Source organism: Mauremys reevesii, linkage group 15 (genome assembly GCF_016161935.1).
Source record: "Mauremys reevesii isolate NIE-2019 linkage group 15, ASM1616193v1, whole genome shotgun sequence".
In the NCBI taxonomy this organism is placed as follows: Eukaryota; Metazoa; Chordata; order Testudines; family Geoemydidae; genus Mauremys; species Mauremys reevesii.
In genome coordinates, this window is record NC_052637.1 from 434,111 (window position 1) to 461,658 (window position 27,548).

General features: G+C 57.9%; 2 protein-coding genes across 5 annotated transcripts; one reads left to right on the forward strand and one right to left on the reverse strand.

The window, feature by feature from the left end:
- Positions 1 to 254: 254 nt before the first annotated feature.
- GTF2H4 (general transcription factor IIH subunit 4) lies at positions 255 to 12,967 on the reverse strand. 3 transcript variants are annotated; one of them, XM_039501315.1, is made up of 14 exons: positions 12,812 to 12,967; positions 8,685 to 8,818; positions 8,004 to 8,108; positions 7,380 to 7,511; positions 6,554 to 6,650; positions 5,315 to 5,403; positions 4,928 to 5,036; positions 4,614 to 4,682; positions 3,743 to 3,826; positions 3,324 to 3,456; positions 2,676 to 2,806; positions 2,230 to 2,277; positions 1,738 to 1,816; positions 255 to 1,344 (listed from the first exon to the last, which is right to left on the reverse strand). In XM_039501315.1, exons 2-14 carry the CDS (start codon positions 8,813 to 8,815, stop codon positions 1,172 to 1,174), a joined length of 1,380 nt encoding a protein of 459 aa, XP_039357249.1. In that variant the 5' UTR covers positions 8,816 to 8,818; positions 12,812 to 12,967; the 3' UTR covers positions 255 to 1,171. The 3 variants fall into 3 exon arrangements, with proteins under 3 accessions (XP_039357249.1, XP_039357247.1, XP_039357248.1); XM_039501313.1 differs by having other exon boundaries at positions 4,928 to 5,039; XM_039501314.1 differs by lacking the exon at positions 12,812 to 12,967 and adding an exon at positions 10,360 to 10,658 and having other exon boundaries at positions 4,928 to 5,039.
- A 25-nt stretch (positions 12,968 to 12,992) lies between these two features.
- On the forward strand, positions 12,993 to 27,290 carry VARS2 (valyl-tRNA synthetase 2, mitochondrial). Of its 2 annotated transcripts, XM_039501310.1 has the most exons (30): positions 12,993 to 13,093; positions 13,772 to 14,105; positions 14,606 to 14,687; positions 14,871 to 14,971; positions 15,169 to 15,290; positions 15,432 to 15,498; positions 15,914 to 16,011; positions 16,248 to 16,329; positions 16,516 to 16,635; positions 16,759 to 16,870; positions 17,189 to 17,277; positions 17,798 to 17,888; positions 18,016 to 18,143; positions 18,235 to 18,338; positions 18,530 to 18,611; positions 18,969 to 19,045; positions 19,468 to 19,555; positions 19,750 to 19,855; positions 20,330 to 20,400; positions 20,502 to 20,627; positions 20,760 to 20,864; positions 21,384 to 21,452; positions 21,549 to 21,627; positions 21,749 to 21,876; positions 22,214 to 22,366; positions 22,998 to 23,207; positions 24,055 to 24,166; positions 24,742 to 24,923; positions 25,671 to 25,820; positions 26,533 to 27,290. In XM_039501310.1, the coding sequence occupies exons 2-30, from the start codon at positions 13,866 to 13,868 to the stop codon at positions 26,635 to 26,637; spliced, it is 3,279 nt and encodes a 1,092-aa protein (XP_039357244.1). In that variant the 5' UTR covers positions 12,993 to 13,093; positions 13,772 to 13,865; the 3' UTR covers positions 26,638 to 27,290. The 2 variants fall into 2 exon arrangements, with proteins under 2 accessions (XP_039357244.1, XP_039357246.1); XM_039501312.1 differs by lacking the exon at positions 12,993 to 13,093 and having other exon boundaries at positions 13,662 to 14,105.
- Positions 27,291 to 27,548: the final 258 nt, after the last annotated feature.

A 27,548-nucleotide genomic window follows, 5' to 3' on the forward strand; every position in this document is an offset into this window, starting at 1 on the left:
ATGTATGTTGTGGTGAAAGTTTTACATTCTGCCTTGGCTTTTCTGTGGCCTGAACCCCTCCACCAGGGGGTGCCCTTTAGCATCTTACAACCTGGATTTGTAATCCCCCTGCATGGAGGGAAATTCAAGTCAGAGCTCCCCTGCTACACCATGCCCACCTGCAGGGGGTGCTCTGTGTCAGCCAGGAATGATGACATCTCACCAGCCATCCAGCAAATATAAATCTTTCAAATTGAAGCTTTATTTAGTCCTCAACAGTTACAAAAAAACTATTTACAGGCGTTGGGCTGGATTCTCCTGTTCCCCTTGTGTAAATCCAGAGAGACCCTATGGAGCCAGGGCTGGATGCTGAGCGTGGTGTCAATCCAGAGCAGCCCATCGATGGCAGTAGAGTAAGGGCTGGATTCTGATCCAGTCGGCCAGTGTGAATCAGGTCACTCCAATTCCGTGCATGGAGTTGCCACTGGTGCAAATCAGGTGTGACTTCAATTTAGTTACTCCAGATTTACACCAGATGAGAGGAATCAGCCTCAGTAAGGCCAGTGTGGTTACTCATTTACACCCATCAGCAAAAGCAGGGTCAGTCGCTTTGTCTCTCAGGCCCCTGGCCTAGGGCGGGATAGGAGCTGGCGCCCCGTAGGGGAGAAAGGCCCCAGAGGAATCTCTGGCTGCTGGAAAGCATCAAGTGTGGGGGGGAGAGGGGCATAAAAAGCATAACTCAGCCCTGGCTCACCCCACAGATGCAGGGTGCAGACCCACTCACACCCACCCCCACCTGCTTCTAACACGATCCCAACCTTAAGTCATGTCTTGGAAGGTGCATCCAACTCCACCTCCAGCCAGGGGTTCTGGGGTGATCAGCAAAGTAGCCCCTCAAAAACTGATGCAGAGGGATGGGACCAGTTAGCCCCACCCCAGGACAGGAGGGAAGGGGGGTGTCTCATCATGTAACCCCTTTGCTGCTGGAAAGATCTGCCAAAGGAGAGATCCAGTTTGGGGGAAGGGGCGTGAGGGGGAGGCACTGCAATTTAACCCCTTCCCTGCTGGAGATCCACTGAGCTTGCTGAAGTAACCACTGGACAATCAGTGCAGCGGGATCTCCCCACCCTGCACCGCATGTCAGATGGTGGGGAGCGGCAGCCCACTCCTCGGGGCCGGGCGCGGGGTCCCCTCAGGAGCTCTGCTTCTGCCTCTTCCAGAAGCGCTTGACGTCGGAGTGGCCGGCGGGCGTCACCACCATGAGGCGCTTGGCCGGGTTCTCGAAGACCAGCACGCCCAGGTCCCGCGCGTGGTTCCGCAGCAGTTCAAAGTCCACCTGGGACAGGAACTGGTTGTACAGCACCCCTGTACGGGGGGAGAGGGAGGGAGGGATGGAAAAGTGAGAGACATGGAGGGATGGAAGAAGAGGGAATGGGGTAGAGAAGAGCAGGAAGGATGGAAGGAATAGTGGGAGACAGAGAGGGAGACAAGAGAGGGAATGAGGCAAAAAAGGGGAATGAAGGATGGATGGATGGGGGGGGAAGGGGAGGGAGAGATGGAGGTGGAAGGAGGCAGCAGAGAAGGGGATGAAGGACAGACAAACAGATAAATAGGAGGGGAAAAGGGAGGGAGGGAAGGATGGAGGAGGGAGATGAAAGGGGGAATGAGGCAGATAGGGAAGAAAAAAAACCCATCAGGGAACCATCCCCTCCCCCGCTGCCGCCCCCCAGCATCCATCCCTCCCCCCAAGACACTCACCCTCGGAGAAGCGCAGCCGGTCGCGCTCCAGCTCCCAGAGCCGGATCTGATCCGTGATGGTTGGGGGCAGCACTGGGGTCTGCGGGGGGAGCAGGCGAGGAGTCACTCAGCAGCTACCGGCCCCACAGCCAACCCCGAGCTCCCAAGGATGGAGACCATCTAGGCACCCATAGGGCCCTGATCTCTATGGTATCTGCCCCCTTCCCTTCTGCCCAGTGCATCACTGGACCCTCCCCCGTCTCTTACCCCCCTCCTTCACCTGCCCTGCTCCATCAATGATCAGCTTTTCTTCTAGCCCAGCCCCTTTCATCTCTGCCCTGGCTAGGTCACTCCAGCCCCTAGGAGTTAGGGAAATACTATCAGTGGGGACCCAGGAGTCCTGGCTCCCAGCTTCCCCTCCACACACACCTCACTCTAACCCACTAGACCCCACTCCCTTGCCCGAGCTGGGGATAGACCCCAGGAGTCCTGGCTCCCAGCCCCCCAACTCACCTGTCTCAGCATCACAGGGTGCGCTCTGGTCCGTAGGAAGTGGATGATCTGCAGGCGGAGGGGACATTGTTACTGGCCGGGGCCCCCTAGCAGCCACCCACAGCCTGTCCCTGCCCCCAGGGCTGGGGGTACAACCCCATCTTAGATGATCCTTCCCCGTAACCAGACTGTCCAGTCAGAGGGGTGAGCGCGGGTCCATGTGTCTCAGAGACCCCCCCCCCCATGCTCTAACCACTAGACCCCATTCCCCTCCCAGAGCTGGGAACAGAACCAGGAGTCCTGGCTCCGGGTGGGGGTGCAGAGAAGGGGGCTGGGCTATCCAATGCAGGAAAGGTTTGATCCGTTTCTCCCCCAAGGGGCAGGCTGGGAGCCCTGGTTGCTTGGGATCCCGGTGGGAGCCCTCATGGGGTCTCTGTGATCCCATGGCGCCTGCCCCCGGCTCTCACCTGCTCGGCCGTGATGCCGTTGGCGATGGCCTGCTGGACGCTCTCGCGGGTCACGTGGGCCACCACCAGGTTGGGGAAGCGATACTGCATCTCGGAGAAGAGCGCGATGAGCGCGATCTGCAGCTCCGAGTCTGGGGTGGGACGGGAGCAGCGGATAGGAGACAATCAGGTTGTGGCCTTATCTAGGGAAGCCCCGCCCCCTGGAGGCGTGGCCAGCACCATCCCATGGAATCAGTGCCCCCAGGGAGTCATCACCCTTCGCAGCATATGGGGGATCCCACCCATAGATCTCCCTGCATGTACACACTGGGGTCAGGATCACCGACCCTGTGTCAGAGGGGGAAACTGAGGCACGGGAAAGGGCACGTGCCCCTCAAGGTCACAGAGATCTGGGAACGGAACCCAAGAGTCCTGACTCCCGGCCCGTCTGCTCTGACTCATAAGACCCACTCCCCTCCCAGAGCTGGAGATAGAACCCAGGAGTCCTGACTTTCACCCCTCCCCCCAGCTCCCATGATTCTGGCCTGTTTAGGCAGCAGCTGCTGCTCTCATTTACCCCGCACTCCCCATGTGCTGGCGCCGTAGTGATGAGGGGATTGGGGATCAAAGACTAGCCACATGGGCGACCTCTGACCCTTGACCTCTGACCTGTGTACGCGTAGACCCTGTAATTGGTCTCTACGACAACGAAGCCCTGGTTGTGGGTGTCCGTGGTGGTGCCGGAGATTCCTGAGGACAAGTTAATGGCCAGGCGGGTGGGGTAATAGCGCCGCGACTTCCTCTGCAAGGGGGGACACACGGGGTGTCTGCAGAGACTCACCTCCCATGCGCAACTCTGCTGGTGCCCCTCAACCCCGACCCGCAGCCCCCAGATCCCCCACAACTCCCCCCAACTCTGCCCATGCTCCCCAGTCATGACCCACAGCCCCCCACTAGCCCAACCCTGGGCTCCCCCCACTCCAGCTCTGCTGGCGCCTCTCAATCCCAACCAACAGCCCCCTGCTATCCCAGCCCTGGGCTCCTCCCACCCCAGCTCTGCCAGTGCCCCTCAGTCCTCCTCCACGTACCTTCCTCTGGAAGACCAGACCAAATTCCCGAAGGTGTTGAAGAAAATTGAGCAGTGAGTCGCTCATTCCCTCCACCGAGTAATCCTGGGAGGGGGCGAAAGCAAAGTTGCTTTGTTTCCAGGCATAAGGAAGCCCCAGTGAGGCTCCCATATTATCAATCCCCTCAGAATCGCTCCCCACAGCTCTGCGCTGTCTGATCCTACATGTTCCCAGCCAGGGGCTCCCAGCCCTGCCCCCTTGGGGGGACGATTTCACAGCCCAACACGCATCCGGATTCTCCCCACACAGCCTGAAATTGACCAGTAGCGTCAATTTCCCGCAGTGCCCCTTAACTCCCCTCCCCTCCTCTCAGCAGCAGCAATGTCCCTGTAGATGTTTTCTACCATGTGTTGCAGGAGCAAAAGGAAGGAGGGTCTAGTGGTTCAGGCGCTGTGCTGGAGCTCAGGAGATCTGGTCTCAATTCCCTGACTTCCTGCGTGATCTGGAGCAAACTGCTTAATTGCTCCCTGCCTCAGTTTCCCCAGCTGCACAATGGGTGCGATACCCCTTCCCTGCGAGGCTCTCCGACGCTATGATTGTACACGGGAACGAACAGCCACCAGGTCTCCCATGGCAAAGTTCATTATAGAACCCACTGTGTTTTCCTTCTTGCCTTGAACAGCTGATCCAAACCCCAGTTAAGTCTATTTGCTCAAGAGGAGGGGCCTGGGAGCCAGGACTCCTGGGTTCTATCCCCGGCTCTCGGAGCGGAGTGGGATCTAGTGGTTTTGAGCTGGGGGGGGACGGCTGGGACCCAGCACTCCTGGAATCTATCCCCGGCTCTCAGAGGGGAGCGCAGTGCAGTAGTTAGAGCAGAAGATTCCCAGCCTACCTTGCCAAGGGTGGAGAAGCTGAGCTGGAAGAGGAAGGACAGGATCTCCACTAGGTCCATGCCCCGGGTCTACAGGGGAGACAATGAGGGGTTAAAACAGCCAGGGGGATGGGGGGGCACAGATACAAGAGGCAGAGCTGCTGGGAAGTGGGGAGGTAATTTGGTGTGTGGGGGGCAGACAGTGAGGGAGGGGGGATAGTGGCGGGGAGAAGGGGATTACTCCAGCAGCAGACAGAGTGGGAGGCACTGGGGGGCTCCAGGGCCTGGGGTGAGACACAAAGGGGGCAGGCAGTGGGGCGGGCGGGAGATCTCACCTCAGCGGACTGCAGGTACTGCAGCATGAAGTACCAGAGCTGGGAGGACGTGTCCAGCAGCAGGAACTGGAAGCCAGCGGAGGTGATGCAGGGGGGCTCTCCGGGTTCGCTGCTGTGGGCGGGTGCAGGAGACAGGGATCAGGACTTAGCACCCCCCACAACCGCAGGCTGGGTCACCACAGCAGCCACTAGGGGGCAGAGGGGAGCTGGGGGGTCCCTGGCCTGTCCAGCCCTCGGCCTCCCTCCATAGGTGGCCGGAGACGGGGGCTGGTTGCAGGGGAAAGGCCCCACGTCCCATTCTCCCACCCAAGCCAGCCAGTGGCCGGCCCTGGGGCTGGATTGGAGCCGGCGCCCCCTAGAGGGGAAAGGCCCCGTGTCCCCACTCACCTCTTCATCAGCCCAGCTTGGATGAGGAGCTGGGCGAGATCCTGGCTGACCGCGGCGCTGGGGGAGCCCACCATGAAATGCAGGATCACCTGGGCCAGCAGGAGATGGACACACCGACGGGTCAGCAACCAGGAGCACTCCAGACACACACCCCATTTGCAGGTGCTGCCCTTTTCCGCCACCAGGGGGCCTCTCAACCCTGTTCCACTAGGCCAGGGGTGGGCAAACTACGGCCCGCGGGCTGGATCCGGCCCGCGGGATTGCCACCCCCGTGGCGCCGCTGGCCCCGCGCCGCTCCCAGAAGCAGCCGCACCACCTCCCTCCCCTGAAGCTCCCATTGGCTGGGAATGAGGAACCGTGGGCAATGGGAGCTTTGGGGGAGGTACCCACAGGCAAGAGCAGCGCAGGGAGCTCTCTGCCCCCTCTTTCCCCCCAGGGGCCACAGGGACGTGGTGCCGGCCGCTTCCCAGAGCGGCACTAGGGAGCCTGCCCTGGCCCTGGTGCACATCGCTGCCACGCCAGGCCAGAGCCAGAACCCCTCCTGCACCCCAACTCCCTGCCCTGAGTCCCCTGCCACACCTTGTACCTCTCCTGCACCCCTGCCCTGAACCCCCTCATACATCCTGCCCTGAACCCCCTCCCACACCCCGCATCCCTCCTGCACCCCAACCCCCTGCCCTGAGACCCTTCCTGCACACTGCACCCCCTGCCCCGGCCCTGCATGCAATTTCCACACCCAGATCTGGCCCTCGGCCCCAAAAGTTTGCCCACCCCTGCACTAGTCAATGGCAAAAATCCCCCCGGGAACTCCGCACTCCCACGTCGCCGTGTGGCTGTTCCCCAGCCGCCCCACCCCAGAAGTGGCTGCATTTAAGCACCGGGTGAGCAATCCCTATGCAGTGCTGCTATGTGGCTGTTCTCCAGCAGCCCCACCCCAGAGGTGGCTGCATCTCAGTGTGTGGGTGAAAGGATGTGAAGCACGCAAAGTGCGTTGGGACACTTTGTACTGAAGGTGTTGGGGAACTGTTTACAGGGTTATCTTAGTACAGAAATGCCCAGCATGTTGAGTCAATTGGGGTCTAGTGGTTAGACCGGGGGGGGCTGGGAGCCAGGACTCCTGGGTTCTATCCCCAGCTCTGGGAGGGGAGTGAGGTCTAGTGGGTTAGAGAGGGGTGGTGGCTGGGAGCCTGGACTCCTAGGTTCTCTTGGGGTCAGCGCAGGGGGTTTACCAGCACTCACCTCCCACCTCTCCTCGGCGTATTTATCCAGCGACGGGACGTCCCGCGCGTGCTTGTCTGGCCCCAGCTGGCTGGTGTCATCGGACCAGGCCTTGCCCCTAGAACAGGGGGTGAGACACAAAACGGATTCGCCAGGGTCAGAACAGGCCAACGGATGGAGCTGTGATCAAACAGGGACCCGCGCCGCTAGAGTTACCCGGCCTGGCATGAACACAGGCCTTCTGCTGACTTCGCTGAGCAGCGGCGCCACTGGGTGGCCACAGATGTGAACCGCAGGTTACATAGCAAGGCAGTGGTACAACTGAGGATAGAACCCAGGAGTCCTGACTCCCAGCCCCGCAGCTCTAACCAACTAGACCCCACTATCCCCAACCCAAGGTACGCATAGAACCCAGGAGTCCTGGTTCCTCAACCCTTCCCCCCACTCTACCTTCTGGACTACACTACTAAATGACTCTAATTGGCACAGATACCAGACCCAAATAAGTATTCTGATCTCAGTGATCCATCAGGACCCCTGGGTTCTATCCCCAGTTGTGGGAGGTGAGTGGGGTCCAGTGGGTTAGAGCAGGGGGGCTGGGAGCCAGAACTCCTGGGTTCTATTCCCAGTCCTGACAATGATTTGTATTGTCATGAGCGGATCCTGTCCCCTCTCCATGCCTCAGCTGCTCACGGCTGGGGTTTTCAGGGGGAATCAGGTATCCAGCACGGTCAGTCCATGGAAAGCAGGCACCTAACTCCCTTAGGAACTCCCAGCCCCCCTGCGCAGGGCACCTAGGCATCCATGCTGCTGCTCCCTCTCCCCGCCCCCATCCCCAGCTTCTCACCCGCCCAGCAAGGCGATGCGCAGGTTCTCCTTGAAGATGGGGTTCAGGACCAGCCCCTGCAGGCCCCCCGGGAGTAGCTGGGTGTGCCAGAGCCGCAGCCCTAGCAGGACGTCAGAGCTTTCCTCCTGCTCCCTGTGGCAAAACCAAAGAGTGAGTGAGCCGAGAGCCTGCAGCCACCTCCAGGCGGCAGGGCAGGGGCTGGGACCCCAGCCGGGGGGTCAGGAAGGGATCTGGCACCATGGGGTGACTGTGCACAATGAGGTGCATTATGGAAAGTTTATGACCTCCTCTGGCGCCGGTCACTCGATTGGGGGACTGGCTGACTCATGGGATACGGGACCATCTCCTCTAGGGGGTGCCAGCTCTGATCCTGCTCCAGCGGACTGGCTGGCTCAGGGATGGGGGAATGGGACACGGGGCCTCTCCCTTCTAGGGGATGCCAACTCCAATCCAGGGCAGGGGGACCGGCTGGTTCAGGGAAGTGGGGAATGGGCCTTTTCCCTCTAGGAGCGCCAGCCCTGATCCAGCCCCTGGCCAGGGAGACTGGTGACCCCAGATTCAGTATTCAAAGTTCCATCTATCCCACCCAGGCCACCTCAACGGCCCTCCAGCCCCCGGACTCACTTGACGTATTCCTTCTTTACCCACAATGCCACAGCCGCCTGGGGGAGGGGCTGCTCCAGGAAGAGCATCCGCATCACATAGTTCTTGGCCAATCCCGGCAGCTCACTGCGAAATACAAAGCACAAGGACAGGCCCCCAAGGGCGCTCGACAGGACAGCTCGACTAGGGTGCACCTGGGCTAAACACACCCATGGGTCTGACCTCCTCTGGCATGGCAGGGAGGAGGGATACCGGGTTAGATGGGCCCAGAGGTCTGGTCTGGAGTGGTAGGGAAGCAGGCAGGATACCAGGCTAGATGGGCCCAGGGGTCTGTAGTGATAGGGGAGCAGGTGGGATACCGGGCTAGATGGGCCCAGGGGTCTGGAGTGATAGGGGAGCAGGCAGGATACCAGGCTAGATGGGCCCAGGGGCCTGGTGCAGGATACCAGGCTAGATCCAGGCCGATAATTCCTCCATCTCTCAGAATTAGCCAACGATTCTTGATACCCGACCTAAGAAACGTCCCTGATCCCCCATCCCATCCCTATATGGGAACCCCAGGCTAGAACATACCCCATCCAGCCCAAACCCCTCTCTCAGGGCCAAGACACCCCCTAGTGGACAGTGCCAGAACAATCCTCCTAGTCTTCCCCTTTGCCCCCTCAGGCCCAGGCGTCCTGCCAGGGGTGCGAGCCCACACACCGGAACACAGCCAGGCAGGTGGCAGGGTGGTTGTAGAGCCGATCCAGGATTCCTGGGCTCAGCCCCCGCAGGAATTCATGCAGGTTCTTGCATTTCAGCTGCACCCTCTGCAGCTTCATCACGGAGTCCATCACCTGGAAGGCAGCAAGGCAGATCAGGCGTGAGCAGGGAGCCTAGGGAGCCCCATTTGCCATGGGGAAAAACGCACAACCACCGCCCCGGTGGTTGATTTTTGAATGGACACAGCTAAACAGACTCCAGGAAACTGCTTCTGGCATAGAGAGGTTACCAAAGGGCATATGGGGTTTGGGTTTTAATGCAGCTCAACTACCACTTCAGCCTCCCGACATGAGGAATTAAAGTTATGAAAAGATACTGAAAAATTTAAAAATCCCCCCTAAAGACTGTACCACTGAGCTCGGCAAGGGCAAATTTCACGGTGATGGAAATTGCACGGCTGCAGATGACGTTCGAAGGCAGATAATTATAGAACCCACAGAAAGCGCTGACCATAAATGGAAAGGGAACAAAAAAGGAGGCTGAACCAGCCGGGCCATCGACAACAGGAAAGAAACAATGCAGCGAGTGGATCATTCCAGGGTTTTACAACTGTAAATATATCAATAAAACGCTGCGTTCAACGGCTACGTAGATATACTGTGGCTCGGGAAACTAAAGTTCAGCGTTCCATTGTAATCATGGAAAAATGCAGATTTGTATACAGTTTGTTTGTTTGTTTTTTTTAAATCGGAGAATGTTGGTGTTTTTATTACGGAAAATTAGTTTCCTTGATCATGACAAAGAGTCTGTGCCAGGTAACCCACCTTTACCTGCCACGTACTCTGTCTCCCTCTAGTGGCAGAACCACAGAGAGGTTTCTGACTCCCCCAGCACCTCTGTGGTCTGGGATCTGCCCCCTAACTGGGGTGTGACATTAGCTTGGCTCCACTCCCTTGTGGTTTGTGAGTATAGGCTAATCAGCACCAGGCACAAGTGGATATTTAGCACCGGCACTTGATGTTGGGAGCTTCAGCTGATTAGCTCCTAAAGGCCTAATTTCTAGAAGGAGAGTTATTATATGCATTACGGTAGCACCCAGACAGGCGGAGCCCAATTGCGTTAGGTGCTGTACACGCACACAAGGCAGCTGCGGCTCCAAAGAGCTGACAATCTCCGGTTAGGGGCACTGGTTTATTATTATCATCTGTAGTCCGGTAGCACCTAGGAGCCCAGCCACAGACCAGACCCTACAGTGCCAGGCGCTGCACAAACACAGAAGAAAAACCAACAATCTAAGCATAAGACAAGAAACAGATGGGCAGGGAGGCACATGGGAACGATGAGTCAGCATCGCTCAGCACCTGTAGCACACCAGCGGCTAAATGATTATAGGCGTGACAAGGTGGGCATATTCCATGGTCTTGATTAAGCCAACGTCCGTGCCTCAGTTTCCCTCTATACTCTGCACTGCTGCCGAATGGGGGCAAAAGGGTTACGTCTGCTCTTGGGGCAGAACAGGACACACAAGGAACGTGTCTCGTCCGGCTGTCTGGGGCGGACTGAAGGGGTTGTTAAAGGCTGACCCATATCAGTGGAAAACCCAACATGATGATGGAAGCCACACCAGGAAGGGGGATGAGGAGCTGGCTTTCAGGAGACGCCGGGCTGCTCTCACCTGGGACTGGGAGAAGGACTGGATTGGAGCTCACAGCAGCCTGGCCAGATGGATGATGTCTTAACCTTCACTGACGGGAAGTCCTTAGGTTAGGACTGGTGCAATCACTAAACCCTGCTCTGGTTCAAAGAGGCTGCCGGGCGTCCCTGCAAACACGGGCTGGAGTGCGCTGGTCCCTAGAGAGGGACCAAGGCTCTATTAGGAGTCTAGCTGGGCAGCGCTCACAGGATTAAGCAGGAGGGCCGGAGTGCAGAGGTTCAGTCTCAGAGGAAGAGTGGGACCCCTCGGGGGTCTGGCCCACTGACAGGCTTCCTCCAAACGCCTGGGTTAAAGCTGGGAGTGTAGCACTGACACGGTGGATCCATGGCAGCAGGGGTCATGGCAGAGGACAGCGTGAAGGGCTACGAAGGAGGACAACAGGGGAGCTCTGCGGACGTGAATGGGGCACTCCTCCCCAGTGCGAAGGGGCAGTGGGGGAGAAAGCGCAAAGGGGCCTGTCCGAAAACAAACCAAAGCGATGGAGGCTGGGATCAAGGGCCGACCGGAGGCGAGAGCTGAGCGCTCCACGGGGAATGAGAGATTAGGTGGGGCTAGGCCAGGGTTCTCACAACAAATTTTTTGGTGGCCTCAGAATGTGGCCACCATCTCTTGCTGGTGGCCACTCTGATAATTTTTCCTAAAATACTTAATTAACTTTAGGAAAAAAATAAATAAATATGCAGAGATACACGTCCAAATCATGGCCATTTATTGACGTAGGGTATTTTTTTTTCCTGCAGACAATAATAAAAATAATGTACAGTTGTCTCTATTCTCTACTGGACCTACACAGATTAGAAACACAAATAAGATGCTTTGCGTGTTCTTGTCTTTCTATGCTGTTGTTTCTTTTGCCTTTTTTTTTTAAGCAACCAAAAAAGACTTGCTAGCTAGTAAGTCTGTTTCTGTGAAAAGTGATGTTTGTTAATACTACAGGGGCAGACTTGCTAGCTGAGGGGCTGTGAAAAGCGATATTAACAAACACACAAATATCAATTCTCACAGCAGACTTACCCAGCCCTAGCAAGCCAGGGGAGAAATTAAGCCCTGGATGGGGAGGTGAGCAGGGAGACAGCAGGGGCCAGCGGAGATGGATGGGAGGCTGGAAAGGCAGCAGGGGGGTGAGCCAAGGGTTGGCACCTGCTGCCATGCAGCCAGGGTCCAGGGCCGGAACCCAAAGCCCCATGACCAGAGCCTGCTGCCTGCCACCCCAGGGCTGAAGCCCAAAACCTGAGCCTCACCACCCCTGGGCAGGTGGGGAACTCACTGGTTGCCTGCTCCTCTGGCGTTTGTGGCTCCAGAGAGGGGCAGGGCCCAACCCCTGCTGGGTGGCCCTGGGGGAGGGCCCAACACTTTGCACCCGCCAGTCACTGCCCAGCAGGCTGTGGCTGCAAGACAAGCCCCAGGGGGGCCGCATTTGAGAAACGGGGGCTAGGCTGTGAACGGCACTGGAGGTGAGGCAGCGAGGCCTGGTGGACAGACACTCCAGAGAACTACGTTCTAGTCCTGGCTCTGTCACTGGCCTGCTACGGGACCTTGGGCAAGTCACCGCTTTGTGCCTCAGTTTCCCCCAACCAGGAAAATCGTCATAGAGTCATAGAAATCTAGGGCTGGAAGGGACCTCAAGAGGTCATCCAGCCTAGCCTCCTTTGTACAAGGCCTTGAGATCTGCATACGGGATCCCACCCCCCTCCCTGGTCCCCTAATTCCCTCGTTCTACAGCAAAGTGGCCCCCTCTGTCCCCCCACAAATACTTTACCAATCCCCCAATTCACCCCTGCCCCCCCAATTTCCAAGCCATCCAACCCCCTCCACCCAACACCACAGATGGGAGGGAGGCTGCTGCTGATCCATCCCCAGCCCCTCAGGTATCCTCCCATTACCTCGCAATGCCACCATCCACCTCAGGGGTTCCCCATTCTGCCCCCTCACTTCCCTAGCAATCGCCCCACTGCCCCACCCTGGTACTAGAGGGGGGTCCTCTCTGCCCCCACCTATATCCCTAGGGTCTGCCCTGCCCTTCCCCCCGAGCGCTCCCCTCTCTGCCCCCAACCCCTCCCCATCAGGCTCCTCTCTGCCCCCAACCTCTCCCCCAGGCTCCTCTCTACCCCCAACCTTCCCCTCCCCCAGGGCTCCTCTCTGCCCCCTCCCCAGGGCTCCTCTCTGCCCCCAACCTTCCCCTCCCCAGGCTCCCCTCTCTGCCCCACCCCACCCCTCGAGCGCTCCTCCCCCCCCAGGGCTCCCTCTCTGCCCCCAACCTCCTCTCCACTTCCCCCTCCCCCGCAGGGCGCCCCTTTCTGCCCTCCCCACTCTGCGTCCCCCTCCCACTGGACTCCTCTTCGCCCCCAACCTGCCCCTCCCCACAAGGGCTCCCTCGGGTCCCCCTCTATCCCCCCAGCCCAGGGGAACCCACCTTCGCTCAGCCTGGGCAGCTGCCCCGGGGATAAAAGGCCGCGGGCTCCCTCCAGCCCCTGCCCGCGGCTCCATGCGCAGCCACCCGCCCCCCCGGCTCAGTCCTCCAACTTCCCATCATGCACCTCGCCCACCATCATGTGGCGGGGGGCGGGGAGGAAATGAGCGAAGCGCCGGGGCTCCGCCTTTCTCCGCTGATTGGCGCACGCGCGGGTGAGGTCACAATTGCCGGGCAGGGGGCCGCGGGGCTGGAAGCTGCAAAGTTGCAACGTGAGGACGAGGGGTGAGAGTCAGGGCGCCTGGGTTCTCCCCAGCTCGGGGGGCGGGGTTTCGAGTGAAGGGAGGAGCCTGGGAGCCAGGACTCCTGGGTTCTCTCCACAGCTCGGGGAGGGGAGTGGGGCTGGTGGGTTAGAGCAGGGGGGCTGGGAGCCAGGATTCCTGGGTTCTCCCCAGCTCTGGGGGGGGTGTCTAGTGGTTAGAGCAGGGGGGCTGGTAGCCTGGATTCCTGGGTTCTCCCCAGCTCTGGGAGGGGGGCTCTAGTGGTTAGAGTGGAGGGGGAGCCTGGGAGCCAGGACTCCTGGGTTCTCTCCACAGCTCGGGGAGGGGAGTGGGGCTGGTGGGTTAGAGCAGGGGGGCTGGTAGCCTGGATTCCTGGGTTCTCCCCAGCTCTGGGGGAGTGTCTAGTGGTTAGAGCAGGGGGGCTGGGAGCCAGGATTCCTGGGTTCTCCCCAGCTCTGGGAGGGGGACTCTAGTGGTTAGAGTGGAGGGGGAGCCTGGGAGCCAGGACTCCTGGGTTCTCTCCCCAGCTCGGGGAGGGGAGTGGGATCTGGTGGTTAGAGCAGGGGGGCTGGGAGCCAGGACTCCTGGGTTCTCTCCCAAGCTCAGGGAGGGGAGTGGGGATCCAGGCCACTGCAGGCAGATAGCACCAGTCCCTGTGTCTCAAGTCTTATCCTCTCCCCAGCACCATGCCACCCCTGTGCCAGCACCGGTGTGGGGTGTGAGCTGCCAGGAGCCCCCATTATCCAGCTGGCAATCAGAACCACCCACTCCCAGACATGGCACCAAACTGGATTGGATCCGGCACTGGTCGGACTCTGAGCTCCCTCCGCCAGCTGCTGCTCCAGGCTGGGCCCCAGCACATCCCCTGCGGGCGGAGAACCTCCTCCCAGGCTAGCAAATCCGACCCCGAGGGGCTGGGGCAGAAAATGACCCAGCTCAAGAACAAGGCAGAGAAACGGAGAAGGCAGCGTGAGAGGCTGGAGTCCATTGAAGCCGGAGTGGCCCAGAGGCAGGAGGTAGGGGGTGCTCTCTCCTGACTGTCAGTGCAGACCCCAATGCCCTGTCTCTGGTGAAACTAAATAGCCCCTTTTAACTCCAAGGGAGGACCTTATTTTTCCTTTTCTGTGACCCTGCTTTGCAGAGTTGCTGTGCGCTCTCTATGCAGCTGCCCCACCCTAGAAGTGGCTGCATTTCAGCACTGCAAGAGCAATACCCCTGTACAGCGTTGCTGTGGACTGTTTTCCCCAGCAGCTCCACCCCAGAGGCGGCTGCATTTCAGTGCTACAAGGTCAATCCCTGTGCCGTGTTGCTGGGGGCTGTTACCTAGCTGCCCCACCCCAGAGGTGGCTGCATTTCAGTTCAGTGCGATCCCACCCCAATCTTCTCTATGATAAATGACACAGATTAAATATCTGTTATTCTGTAGCGTGACAAAGCCAGATCTATGCAATCATCCCCAGTATGGAGCCTGGTTCATATCCCAGCATCCTCTTGGGTGTTTTTTTTTTTTTCCCAGGTACCTCGGGGGCAGGCTAAGGTGTGGGCTCCGAAAGACGTGGTTCTGTATGACATCCCAACGGCCGCCGGTCAGAAGAAAGGTATAATGGGAAAATGTAACCCCTCATGCACCCCTCTGGCTCACAGCTGGCGTGAGAGCGTTCTGTGCAGCGTCCATCTGTCCGTAGCCTCGCTGTGTCTCTCCAGTCCCTAGGCCAGGCACTGCCCCCACCCCTATAGAGCCTCTCTGTTCGTGGCTAACCGTATGCTGGGTCTCTCCCTAGACACTTCCGTGCCCCTGCCGGCCGCTTACAGCCCCCGCTACGTGGAAGCCGCGTGGTACGCGTGGTGGGAGAAGGAAGCATTCTTCAAACCTGAATATCAGGTAAAAACATCCCACGGAATCAAAGTCCCACCCTTGACATGGGTGGTGATAGGGCTCAAAGCTGCACTAGGGGGCGCTGTGCTGTGGGGAGCGAGGCAGGGAGCTCAGCAGGGGGTGCTCCCCCCTCACAGTGCTGGCCCCAGGGGTGCAGTAGGGGGGCGCTGTGCTGGTTAAAACACCCTCTCTCTGTGTCTCAGAGCCGGCAGCCCCATAGGAAACCAGAAACCTTCTCCCTCTGCATCCCCCCGCCCAACGTCACGGGGTCCCTGCACCTGGGCCATGCTCTCACGGTAGCCATCGAGGACTCGCTGGTGCGATGGTGAGTAGGGGCTCAGAGGAGTGGAGAATGGGCTGTGGGGCCTTTCCCCTCTGGCCCCGGGGCAAGGGACTGGCTGGCTCGGGGGTGGGGCGGGTTGTGGCGCACAGGGCCCGGCTGGTGGCTCTCTTACTTGTGTTGCAGGCGTAGGATGCAGGGCTGCCAGGTGTTGTGGGTGCCGGGATCGGATCATGCAGGAATCGCCACTCAGGTGAGACCAGAGGGGAAAGGGTCCGGGTACATGTACAATGCCAGAGAGTAGCCGCAGAGAGGGCGATGGAAGCATTAATCTGCCGGCATGAGGGGTCAGGTCGGCAGAGCTACGGGGCTCCGGGGCGTGGGATTTTTCCACCCCTGAGTGATGGAGCTAGGTCAGCTGAAATTCTAAGCGTAGGTTGGGCTATAGTGGGTGTGTGCTGGAGGGAATCAACACTGCACATGGTGCTGAAATGCAGCCACCTCTGGGGTGAGGCAGCTGGGGGGAACAGTTCCCAGCAACGCTGCACAGGGATGGCTCTTGTAGCACTGAAATGCTGCCACCTCTGGGGTAAGGCAGCTGGGGGGTCTCGGGTGTGTGTGTGTGTGTGTCCCCCTCTCTCTGTTCACTCTCCCTTCTCCCCCGGCAGGCGGTGGTGGAGCGCAAGCTCTGGAAGGAGCGGGGCGCCCTGCGGCAGGACCTGACGCGAGGGGAATTCCTGGCCGAAGTCTGGAAATGGAAAGAGGAGTGAGTGCAGCTGTGGCATCACCAGCCTGAGTCAGTGCTGGGCTTTGCGGGGGCCATAAGAGGTGCTGGGCTTCAGAGAGCGAGACAGGGCCTTAGTGGGGGGTGCTGGCCCCTGGCAATCAGTGCTGGCTCCAGTGCCCCTGTGTGGTGCTAGGGGGCGCTGTGCTGCAGGCAGTGGGGCTGGCACTGTCCCCTGGCAGTCAGTGCTGTAAATCAATGTCTCTTTCTCTGATCAGGAAAGGGGACGAGATTTTCCGACAGCTCAAGGCTCTGGGGGCATCTCTGGATTGGGACCGAGTCTGCTTCACCATGGATGCTGTGAGTGTCTGACGTGCAAAGATGTGACTGTTCATGATCCAGGACTCGTGGGATGTAGTGGTCAGAGCACCGCTGGCTAAGGGTCAGGACTCCTGGGTTCTCTCCCCAGCTCTGGGAGGGGAGTGCGGTCTCTCTAGTTGGTCCTGGAACATGCCCATGTGAATGCCATTCCCTTCACCCACACAGGGGTTCTCAGCGGCTGTGGCAGAGGCATTCGTGCGATTGCACGAGGATGGGCTGGTGTACCGCGAGCGGCGCCTGGTGAACTGGTCGTGCGCCCTGCGCTCCGCCATCTCCGACGTGGAGGTGAGTGCATGGTCTGGGGGGCAGCGCGGGGGATTGGGAGTGGGTTGTATCTTGGAGGGCTGTAGTTGGAGGAGAGCAGTATGGTCCCCCCACAAGTCTCGTGACACAGTCTCTTCCCGGCAGGTGGAGACCCGGCAGCTCCGGGGTCGGACTGTGCTCCCTGTGCCCGGCTGCCCGGCCCCGGTGCCCTTTGGATTGATGTTCACCTTTGCCTACAAAGTGGATGGACAGGAGGGTGAGTTCCCAAGCTCAGTACAGGTGCGGACGGCAGGTGTTCCCCAGCTTACCCCCTCCCCTCCCGCCCCCCAGAGGTGGCTGCATCTCAGTGCTGGGTGAGCAATCCCTATGCTGTGTTGCTGTGGGGCTGTTCCGCAGCTGCCCCACCCTAGAAGTGGCTGCATCTCAGGACTGGTTGAGCGATTCATGTGCTGTGTTGCTGTGCGGGTTCCCCAGCAGCCCCACCCCACAGGTGGTTTTTTCATGATAATAATCCAGCCCCATAAGGTCACCCTCTTTCTGTCTCTCCCTTGCCCTGTCTCTCTGTCGGGGGAAGATGAGGAACTCCCCGTGGCTACCACCCGCCCGGAGACGATGCTCGGGGACGTGGCTGTGGCCGTCCATCCCGACGACCCACGGTTCACGGTAAGGGGCAGAGAGGGGGCGTGTCTGGGATGAAGGGGGCAGGGTGTCTCGCAGGTGAGAGGTCATCTCCATGGAGACAGGGTGGAGCCACTTTGGGGCAAAGGAGAATAAGTTGTCTCCTTGGAGAAGGGGGCGGAGTTTTGGAGGAAGGCGGCGTCCTCTCCATGGTGACAGGGATTGGGTCTCATGGGGCAAAAGGGTGAAGTCATCTCCATGGAGACAGTCTGGTGTCTCCTGAGAGACAGGGGCAGGGTCTCTTTGTGGGGAGAAGGAGGCTCATGGCTGTGGAGAAGGGGCTGTGGTCTCATGGGGAGGAAGGCGGAGTCATCACTATGGAGATGAAGTTCATCGTCATGGAGACTGTCGTCTCTGGGGTCGGGGCGGGCTCTCTGGAGGAGAAGGGAGGGTCGTTGCCGTGGAGTTGGCGGGTGGGGTATCCATGGAGTTTTAAGTGGGGGATCACTGGAAGTGTCGGGGCATAATGGATCATGGCTTTGATTAGCCCTTTTTATTTTGACAGCACCTGCACGGCAAGCAGCTCCGGCACCCGTTCACTGGGCGCCTCCTGGCCATCATCACAGACCCCCTGGTGGAGCGAGACCTGGGCACAGGTAAGCACCAGGCCCCTCACCCCTGTCAGGTCTCCGAGTTGGGCACTAGCTGGATGGTGGCTGTATTGGTGTCAGTAGTGGGATCCAGGTCTTAGAGGTTCTTTCCTCTCCACCACGCCCGCTGCAGGAGCTGTGAAGGTGACACCGGCGCACAGCCATGCTGACTACGAGCTGGGCAAGCACCATGGGCTGCCCCATGTCTCTGTGATCGGGGAGGATGGGGCCATGACAGCTGAGTGTGGAGACTGGCTCCAGGTAATGACCCCCCTCAGTCCTGACCCACAGCCCACTGCTATCCCAGCCCGCAGCCCCTCTGTTTTACTCCTACTGCTCTGTTCCTTCCTAGGGCCTGAATCGCTTTGTGGCTCGTGAGAAGGTGGTGTCTGCCTTGAAGGAGAGAGGCCTGTACCGGGGTATGAAGGATCATGCCATGGTGCTGCCCCTCTGCAGGTAGTACCCTCCCTTGCCAATGGAGGATGGTGCTGGGGAGTGAGGGGTGTTCAGTAGGGGGCGCTCTCCCCTTGCTGTCAGTGTTAGCCCCAATGCCCCAGTGTGGCGCTAGGGGGTGCCGTGCTGCAGGGAGTGGGTAGGAAGTTCCAGGATATTACAAATAAATCTATTTCTCTTTTTCCATCCCACAGTCGCTCCGGGGACGTGGTTGAGAACCTGCTGAGGAGCCAGTGGTTTCTCCGGTGTGAGGGAATGGCCCAGAGAGCCCTGGAGGTGAGAGATCCCCTAATGGCAGCTCCCGCATGGCCACCGCTCAGCACAGGGAGTCCTGACTGCCAGCCCTCCCCTGCTTTAAACACTAGTTCATCTGACCTTGATTTAAGCCGTGGTGGTGCCTCCATATTGGACTGCACAAATCCCTGAAGCATAGGCTGTAAGAGTTAATCTTGCTCTGGACAGGATTTACATAAGAATCTCCTGGTGGTGTCTGGTGCGAGTAGTGGGATACAGGATTCTCTCCTGAGAACTTCCCTCGTTCTGGGGGCTGTAGTGCAGCTTCGTCTGTCTGCCCTCTTGGAGGTTCTGCTGTCCACGCCAGGTTTGCTTATCAGTCTCTGCCTCTCCCCTCAGGCTGTGGAGTCAGGGCGTCTGAAACTCACCCCGAAATTTCATGAGAAGAACTGGAGGACGTGGCTGTCCAACATCAGGTGAGGGGAGTTCTGCCCCACTCTGTCATTAGACCCTCCTCCCCCTCCAGAGCTGCCGATAGAACCCAGGAATCCTGGTGTCCAGCCCTACCTGCTGTAACCCACTAGACCCCATTCCTCTCCCAGAGTGGGGATAGAACCCAGGAATCCTGAATCTCAGCCTCCCACTCCCATCCCAGACCTGGGATAGAACCCAGGAGTCCTGACTCCCAGGCTCCACCCCTCTCCTCTCTGGAGCCAGGATCCATCTTTGTTTAGTTTATGAGCAACCCTATAATAACAATCTGGCATGTCAACAATTCAAGGGGAAGGCTGTCTCCTAAGCTGAATCTGGAATGGCTCTCTATCGCCCTTTGTGGCTAACTGGGGAACTGGCATTAAACGAAATAATCTCATTGGCTTTATTCTTTGCTTTATCGTAGCGATTGGTGCATTTCCCGACAGCTGTGGTGGGGCCATCAGATTCCAGCCTATCAGGTCTCTGTCTCAGGGTCATGTGACTTAGGCAAGGTGAGCTGTTTGCTTATCTGGAATGTTAGTGGCTGTGGGGAGAAGCTCCTGGCTATGCCAGCCCCAGCCTCTCCCAGCAGGGGGCACTGAGGGGAGTGGGGCAGGGACGCTGGCTGTTGGGGGAGCTCCTGGCTACTCAACAGGGGGCACTTTAGCTAACTTACTTGCATCTCTTGTCACGCGTTTATTAACAGGATGGGAGTGATGCATTATGGGTAGTGGGCAGGACAGAGGCGGAAGCCCGCAGAAAAGCATCTGCGATTTTGAAGAAACCGGAAGAGGAAGTGGAGCTGGTGAGAGGTGAAGAGAAGGGGCTTCTAGGGGGTGACGCTGGCAAGAAAGGAGGGAGTAAAGCCTCAAGTAACAAATGGGGCAACGCCCCAGGGCTTCTCACTCCCCGCGTGCACTCACTTTCCACCCCTGTCTGCTTCAGGACCTGCTTTTGGTGGGTGCAGTGGGATACACAAAATTTCAACTATTTGCATAGGCTGTTACCCAGAATACTTGGCTTACGCCAGAGCAGGCCTTGGTGTCCCCATTCTGGATTTGGGGGGATGCCCTGTAATTTTGGGGGTGCTCCTGAGGGCAAATAACCCCGGAGTTGTTTCCTGTAGTGACCCCAACTTGTTTCGGACCCAGGGAAATTGGGGTAGTGCCCTACCCTAAGGGAGGCAGACGAGACCATGCAGAGATTACTGTAGGGTCCCCAGCGTGCTGCCTCCTTTGCTCACCTACCAAGCAGCTCATCGGCCGATGCTCTGTTTGTGTCTCCAGATGCTGATGTCCTGGATACCTGGTTCTCTTCTGCCCTCTTCCCCTTCGCCGCACTGGGCTGGCCCCGTAAGGTGAGCGACGCAGAGAGCAAAGGGGACAGGTGGGATGCCGGGCTGGATGGGCCCATTGCTCTGCTCGGGGTTGGCTCACTCCTTCTCTTCCTCCACTGCAGGTTGGAGACCTCCAGGAATTCTATCCCAACAGCCTCTTGGAGACGGGCAGCGACCTGCTCTTCTTCTGGGTGGCTCGGATGGTGATGCTGGGGGAGCAGCTGACCGGAGAGCTGCCGTTCTCCCAGGTGCGCGAGGCAGGGGGGAGCCCAGGGCTGAGATAATAGGGGGGCTGTGGGTTGGGATTGAGGGGCGCCGGCAGAGCTGTGGTGGAGGGACCCAGGGCTGGGATAATGGGATCTGCGGTTCTCTCTTTCCAGGTTTTCCTGCACTCCCTGGTGCGCGATGCCCACGGCCGGAAGATGAGTAAATCTCTGGGGAATGTCATAGACCCACTGGACGTCATTCATGGAGCCTCCCTGCAGGTACCGCACCCCCCCTCCCTCCCCGAGAGACCCTACAACAACAAAGTGGCCCCTGCAGCTTTCCAACAGAGCCCCAGAGAGACCCTGCAACAATGCACTGGGCCCTGCATCTCTCTCCACCCACCCCGAGACTCCCAATAACAAACAGGGCCCTGCATTTCTCCCCCCACCCTGAGAGACCCTTCAGTAACAAACTGGACCCTGTATTCCCCATCCCCCTCAAGAGAGACCCTGCAATAACAAGACCCTTCATTTCTTCCCCGTCCCCCACCCCAAGACACCTTAATATAACAAACTGGACCCTGCATCCCAGAGAGACCCTGCAATGACAAACAGGGCCCTGCACTCCCCCAACAACACACCCTCCGTGCTCCAGGCACCCCTATAATAACAAACCAGCTCTCCCAGCCCCTCTAGGAGACCCTACAATAACAAACTGGCCTGCACTCACCAGAGACCCTACAAAAACACATCCCTCCCCATCATGCCTGCCCCAATAAGGTTCTCTCCTCATTGCAGGATTTGCAGGGGAGGCTGCGAGATGGGAACCTGGACCCCCGAGAGGCGGCCATCGCTATGGAGGGACAGGTGGGTCCTTCCCCTCCCTCGTCCTGCCCCACTGACCCCCTCCCCCATTCCCTTCATTCAGCTCCTCCTCTTCATATCATCATCCTTCCATTCCAGAGACGTGACTTCCCCCAGGGGATCCCCGAATGCGGCACTGACGCCCTGAGATTTGCGCTGTGCTCCCATCGGGTCCAAGGTGAGAGCAGGTGCCTTTCCCCTCTAGGGGGCACAGGCTCTGATCCAGCCCCAGGGCGGGGGACTGGCTGGCTCAGGGGCTGGGATCGGGGCCTTTCCCCACTTCTCTACATTGCCCCCAGGGGACGACATTAACCTGGACGTGGCCACGGTGCTGAGCTCCCGGCACTTCTGCAACAAGGTGTGGAACGCCGTCCGATTCACTCTGGGGGCCCTGGGAGAGGGGTTTGCCCCCCAGACCCCGGAGGAGGTAATGGGGTGTTTTGGGGAGGAGTTATGAACAGCATTGGTTCCCTCTGCTGGCTGTGGGTGGAACAGCAGGGGGCAGTATAATGGGGAGGAGGGGGCACTGGGTACCAATGGCTCCCTCTGCTGGGCACCTGTGGTATTGCAGGGGGTAGTATAATGAGTGAACATGGATGTATCTGACATGCTCTGTTGGGGACAGGGTGCATGGCAGGGAGGTGGGGAAATACTGGGTCTATGTGGTGCCCTCTGCTGGGCTTGGGTGGTATTGCAGGAAGGCAGCAATGAGCCTCAGAGATTTCTATAACTAGGGCTGGAGTCAATCCTCCATCCCCCCGCAGGTCTGCCCCAGCTCCCCCATGGACCGATGGATCCTTAGTCGTCTCTACCACACTGCAGCAGACTGCAGCCAGCGGTTCGGGGAGTATGAGCTGCATTTGGTCACATCCACCATCCACCACTTCTGGCTGCACAACTTCTGCGACGTCTACTTGGTGAGTGTCGGTTCTCCTTGGCCTGGGTGGGAATCCTGTCCTAGCCTCTGTTTCTTCTTGTTTATAAAAATATATGCTCAAGAAGAAGCAGATCAGGATTGAGAGGGCTGGGGGGCCTGCGGGTCAGGATTGAGGGGTACAGGTAGACCTGGGGGGGATACCAAATGAGATGTCCCAGTGTCTTGGTCCCATCTACAACCCTCCTTTGTTTATCTTTCCAACCTACCTGTCCAACCCATCATCCAGTCTTCCACCCAGCTTTGTAACATACCCACCCCAACGTATTCATCCAACCATCCTTCCAACCCAACGTATCCATCCAACCGTCCGTCCAACCCAGCCCAATGGTCGTATCCATCCAACCATTTGTCCAACCCGTCATATCCATCCAACTGTCCGTCCGTCCAACCCAGCCCAACCCATCGCATCCAACCATCCATCCAACCCAGCCCAACCCAACATATCCATCCAACACAGCTTAACCCATCATGTCCAACCACCCAGTGTCCAACCCATCATGCCCAACCCAGCCCAATCTATCTAACCCAATGTAACTAACCCATCCATCCAACACAACCTATCCACCTAAGCTATCTTCACCCTGGTATATGGCCTCTCCCTCCCTTGGCAGGAGTCGGTGAAGCCCGTGTTGCAGAGCAGGGATCAATCCCGGATCCTACAGACCCGCCAGACGCTCCTCAGCTGCGCCGATCTGGGCCTGCGCCTCCTCTCGCCCTTCATGCCCTACCTGACGGAGGAGCTGTGGCAGCGGCTCCCTAAGCCGGACGGGGACTCTGCTCCCAGCATCTGCGTGGCCGGATACCCCAGTGCTGGGAAGCTGGTGGGTGAGCTTAGGGCGCCGAACGGGAAGGGGTGGCTCAGTGGAGAGGGGATTGGAACCTCTGGGACGAGTTAAGTTCCCTGCCCTGCCACTGCCTGCCTGTGTCATCGTGGGCAAGTCACTGAACCTTTCTGGGCCTCTGTGAAACAGGAATAATAATTAATAACTCTCCCCTTGTCTAGTAGACAATGAGCTCTGTGGGGCAGGGACTGTCTCTCCCTGTGTGTCTGTGCAGCGCCTGGCACAACGGGGCCCTGATCTCAGCTGGGGCTTTTCTATGTTACTGTAACGCAACAATTAACAACAGCATCACAAGTGAGGGGTCACTGGTTTGTTACTGTAGCTTTGATTATAAACCCATGGTCTTTGCTAGCAGTAGATTGACAGAGATGGTAGGAGGAGGTGGGGAGGTTGTTACTGGAGGGTTGATAATACACCCTGGGCTTTGCTAGCAGTAGGTACAAAGAGGTTGGGGAGTTTGGGCGTGGGGGCAAAACACTGGTTTGTTTTTGTAGGGTTGAGTATAACACTTGATATTTACTCTCAGTAGATCCACAGAGGTATGAGCTGGCCCTGGTTGGTTATTGTAAAGTTGCCAGGCACGTGTAGATCCACAGAAGTAGGAGCCAAGGCTGGGTTGTTGCTGTAGGGTTGACCATAAACTCCTGGACTTTAACAGCAGGAGAGAGAGCGCTTTGGGGGTGAGAGGTGCTGGGTTGTTGTTGTAGGGTTGCTCATGAACAGTCAGCACTGGACTCCAGTAGGACCCGGGGGAAGCAGCCTTAGGCAGCGCTGCTTCCTGGTGGGGCCAGTCGAAAACCACTGAATTCCCTTCTCTTTGCTGCAGGCCCATTGGTGTCGCCCTGCGGAGGAGGATGACTTCCTGCTGGCGCAGGAAGTGGTGCGGGCGGTGCGCGCCCTGAGGGTGACCTACCGGCTGACGAGAGCCCGGCCACCTGGTGAGCAGAGGAATCCCTGGCCATAGGGGCAGGAGGGAGTTCATGCCCCATGGCCTCGGTGCAGAGCTTGTCAATGACGGACACTGATTAGTGCCACCTGGGCTGGGTGTTTAGGAACCTGGCTAAATTGCCTTGTCCTTACAGGACATGGGAGGGTGCAGCCCATTGGGGACTGCAATTCACAGCGTGCACTGGGAGAGCATCCTCACCCCATTGGCTGCCATCCTGGCACTAGCTCCATCATGTCCACCTGATGTGATAGGTGTGGCCTGTGGGGGACTACAGTTCCCAGAATGCACTGGGAGGGGAGCCTTTGCTCCATTAGTTCTAGCCTTATCTTGTGTGGTTGCCCCATATGGGTAAGATGGTGGCTGTGCCCCACTGGGGAAGATTGCAATTCCCCAGCATGCACTGAGAGGGCAACTTTACCATATTGGCCACCAACCTGGCTCTGCCCCTGTTTGGTCCCTCCAACATGGCGGGTATGGCCAATCAGCACTACAATTCCCAGCATGCCGTGGGAGGGCTGCCCTGCCCCATAGGCTTATGCTCGCGCTCTCTCTCTGTCCCTGCAGTCTACCTGATGTGCTCAGAGCCAGCTGCCCACAGGGTGTATGAGGAGTACAGGGAGCCCCTGCAAACCCTGTCCCTGGCGGGCTCTCTGGAGCTTTGCACCTCCTCCAAGGGGGCGGAGCCTCCTGTGGGCTGGGTGCGGGGAAGAGTGAACGACCACACTGAGGTCTATCTGGACCTTCAGGTAAGTGCCAGACGCAAACTTCAGACATCAGGGCAGGTTGGGATGGAGGGCGGGGGGTCAGGAAGAACACTGGATAGTGTTGCTCAGTGAGATGCATTGTGGGAGAGGTTATGGCTTCCTCTGCAATTGCAGCAGGCGGGATACCGGGCTAGATGGGCCTGTGGTTCTGATCTGGGGTGGCAGAGGGCAGGGAAGGATCCCAGGCTAGACTGGTCCCTGGGACCTTGCATTTGGAGATGGGTTAGAGGAGGCAGGGGAGCAGTTTTCAGAGATGGGGGCCCATTGGGGAGAAGGCGCTGGGCCAGTCAGGAATGTCCTCATGGGGATCCGGAGAGAAGATGACTCAGGCTCCAGTTCCCATTGCCTAGAGGGTTAACTAGGCTCTTGGCTTGAGGTTGCACCACATCCCTTTGGAAAATTATTTCCCTAGCGGGACTGTGGCTGTATTGCCACAATGGGGCATACTCTGGGATTGAACCTGGGACCTGAAAACCCATCCTCAAGCCCTTTGGCTAAAGGGCTCCTCTCCCCACACCACTAAGCTGTGGTGTTGGCAGCAGGGTGCTATACCCACTGTCACCTCTAGAGGGTGACATGGTCGCACATTTAACCAGGGTGTTTGTTCTATCCCCAGAACGGTCTGTTATACCCAGTGTCACCACTAGAGGGTGACATGATCGCACACACTTAATGCTTGTATTATTCTTCACGTGGCCGTTCCTTACCATCCTTTCCTGACAATCCCAGGGGCTGGTTGACCCCGAGGCGGAGCTCCCCAGGCTAGCATCCCATAAGAAGAAGCTGGAGCAGCAGATCTCGGCGCTCACGGCACGGACCCAGGCATCTGGTTACCAGGAGAAGGTCTCACTGAGAGCCCAGGCAGAGTGTCAGCAGAAGGTGATGGGTGGCAGTGGCTGGTGGGGTTTATGTCTGGTTGAAAAGCTTTTAAAATATTTATTCAATGGGAAAAAATCCCTTTTCCTACATTCACATTTTCACCTTTCTGATGATTATTTTATTATTTTGTGAATATTTTGGGGGGGGGGAGTTTTGCTTTAAACTTTTTTTTCCTGAAAATTTTGCTTATTTTTAATCAAAACCTTTCTTTGTTTTCCCCGAGTTTCAAAAGTCACTTTTTTTTTTTTGAAAACCATTTGTTTTTAAATATTTCCAGTGAATTTTTTTTAACCCCACCCTGTGATTTCAACTGACTCAGACTAAAAAAAGAAACCATTTGAGACAGAGCTGAGGAAATGAGAAACGAACACATTTGATTTTAAACCAGGCAAAAAGGGCAAGAAAAACCATTTTTGAATTTTCAAAATTTCTTGGGCAAACGTTTTTCTTTTGTATGTATGAGAGAGAGAGGCTTAGGCCAGCTGCTAGGGGTGTGTGTGTGTGTATATTGATCCCAGTGACGGGTGAATTTGGAGGTGGGAGGATATGGGTGTGTGTGTGTGTGTGTGTGTGTGTGTGTGTATATTGATCCCAGTGACGGGTGAATTTGGAGGTGGGAGGATGTCAGGGTTGGGGGGGGGCGGCGTGTCGGCGATGGAGGACGTGACTACGTTGATCAGATCTGGATTCCCCTCTCCCTTCCCTCCGGTAGATTTCCTCTCTCCGGACTGAGCTGGCGCAGCTGAATCAGGCCCTGGAGAGCTTCGGCCGCATGGCAGCAGGGCTGGGAACGCCTCTGTCAGCCGCTGATGAATGAGTCACCTCTGGGCAAACTGGATCTGTCCCTGCTGGATGTGGAAGGGACCCACGCGATCGAGAGGCCGCAGGCTGGGCTCTAATGCTGAGGATCAACGTGACTGAGATGCGAAGAGTCTTGAAGGCCTGTAGGGGGCCAGCTGCAGGGGGTCGCTCGTGCTGCAGAGCAGGACTGTGGGTGCAAAGCACCAGAGCGCAGGTGCAGACTGCTCTCTCCTGGCCACCAGGGGTCACACTCACGCCATGGATAGCGCAAACAAGCCAATTTCTGAGGGACAGAGGAAACTGCCCTGTCTGGGTGCATGGCACATCCCTTGTCCCCCTCTAACCTCAGGACAGGGCTCACTTACCTCTAGGGGGCGCCATGACCCTCAGGCTCTGCCACCTCCCCCCAGCTCCCCCACCATGAGGGCAATTCAGACTTAACGGCCTCTGGGCTTGGATTTCCCGCAGGATCCACCCCAGAACCAGCTTCTGTTTGTCAAACCAGGCGCATCCCGGTGGGCAGATGTCACAGACCTATAGCCTGTTCATCTCTAATGGCGCTGGCGTTTATGGAAATGAGGGGGGGCCCCACGGGCTTCTGGGAAAATGAGCCACCGGGTCTGTGGGGAAGTTGGATCACTCATTAAAACTGATGGAGAACTAACCTGCTCTGTGATGTCTGAGCTGCTTTTATAGCGTCGCCTGAAGAGACACGCCTGTGTGTGTTGTGGTTGTTGCCTGGACTCCTGATTGTGTATGTGTTTATAGTGAGGACTTAGGAATTCCCAGTTAACACTCTGAAGTTTGGTAGGTTCTTGGCCCAAGATCGGGCCCTGGATCAGTAGAGTTGCTGTTCACTTGGGAACTGTGGTGTGCAGGGGTGGAACATTCACACTTAAAACAATTCCAAATACAGAAGGTTTTTTT

What these genes read in the sequence shown, in the direction of transcription:
- GTF2H4 (XM_039501313.1), bottom strand. Translation starts at nt 8,815, where the DNA reads ATGGACTCCGTGATGAAGCTGCAGAGGGTGCAGCTGAAATGCAAGAAC. An exon ending in CAAGCTGGGCTGATGAAGAG is followed by an intron (nt 5,040 to 5,314) that starts GTGAGTGGGGAC and finishes ACCCGCCCACAG; the next exon opens with CAGCGAACCCGGAGAGCCCC. An exon ending in GTCTGGTCTTCCAGAGGAAG is followed by an intron (nt 3,457 to 3,742) that starts GTACGTGGAGGA and finishes CCCCCCTTGCAG; the next exon opens with AGGAAGTCGCGGCGCTATTA.
- VARS2 (XM_039501310.1), top strand. Translation starts at nt 13,866, where the DNA reads ATGGCACCAAACTGGATTGGATCCGGCACTGGTCGGACTCTGAGCTCC. An exon ending in ATGCAGGAATCGCCACTCAG is followed by an intron (nt 15,499 to 15,913) that starts GTGAGACCAGAG and finishes CTCCCCCGGCAG; the next exon opens with GCGGTGGTGGAGCGCAAGCT. An exon ending in CCATCGCTATGGAGGGACAG is followed by an intron (nt 21,453 to 21,548) that starts GTGGGTCCTTCC and finishes CTTCCATTCCAG; the next exon opens with AGACGTGACTTCCCCCAGGG.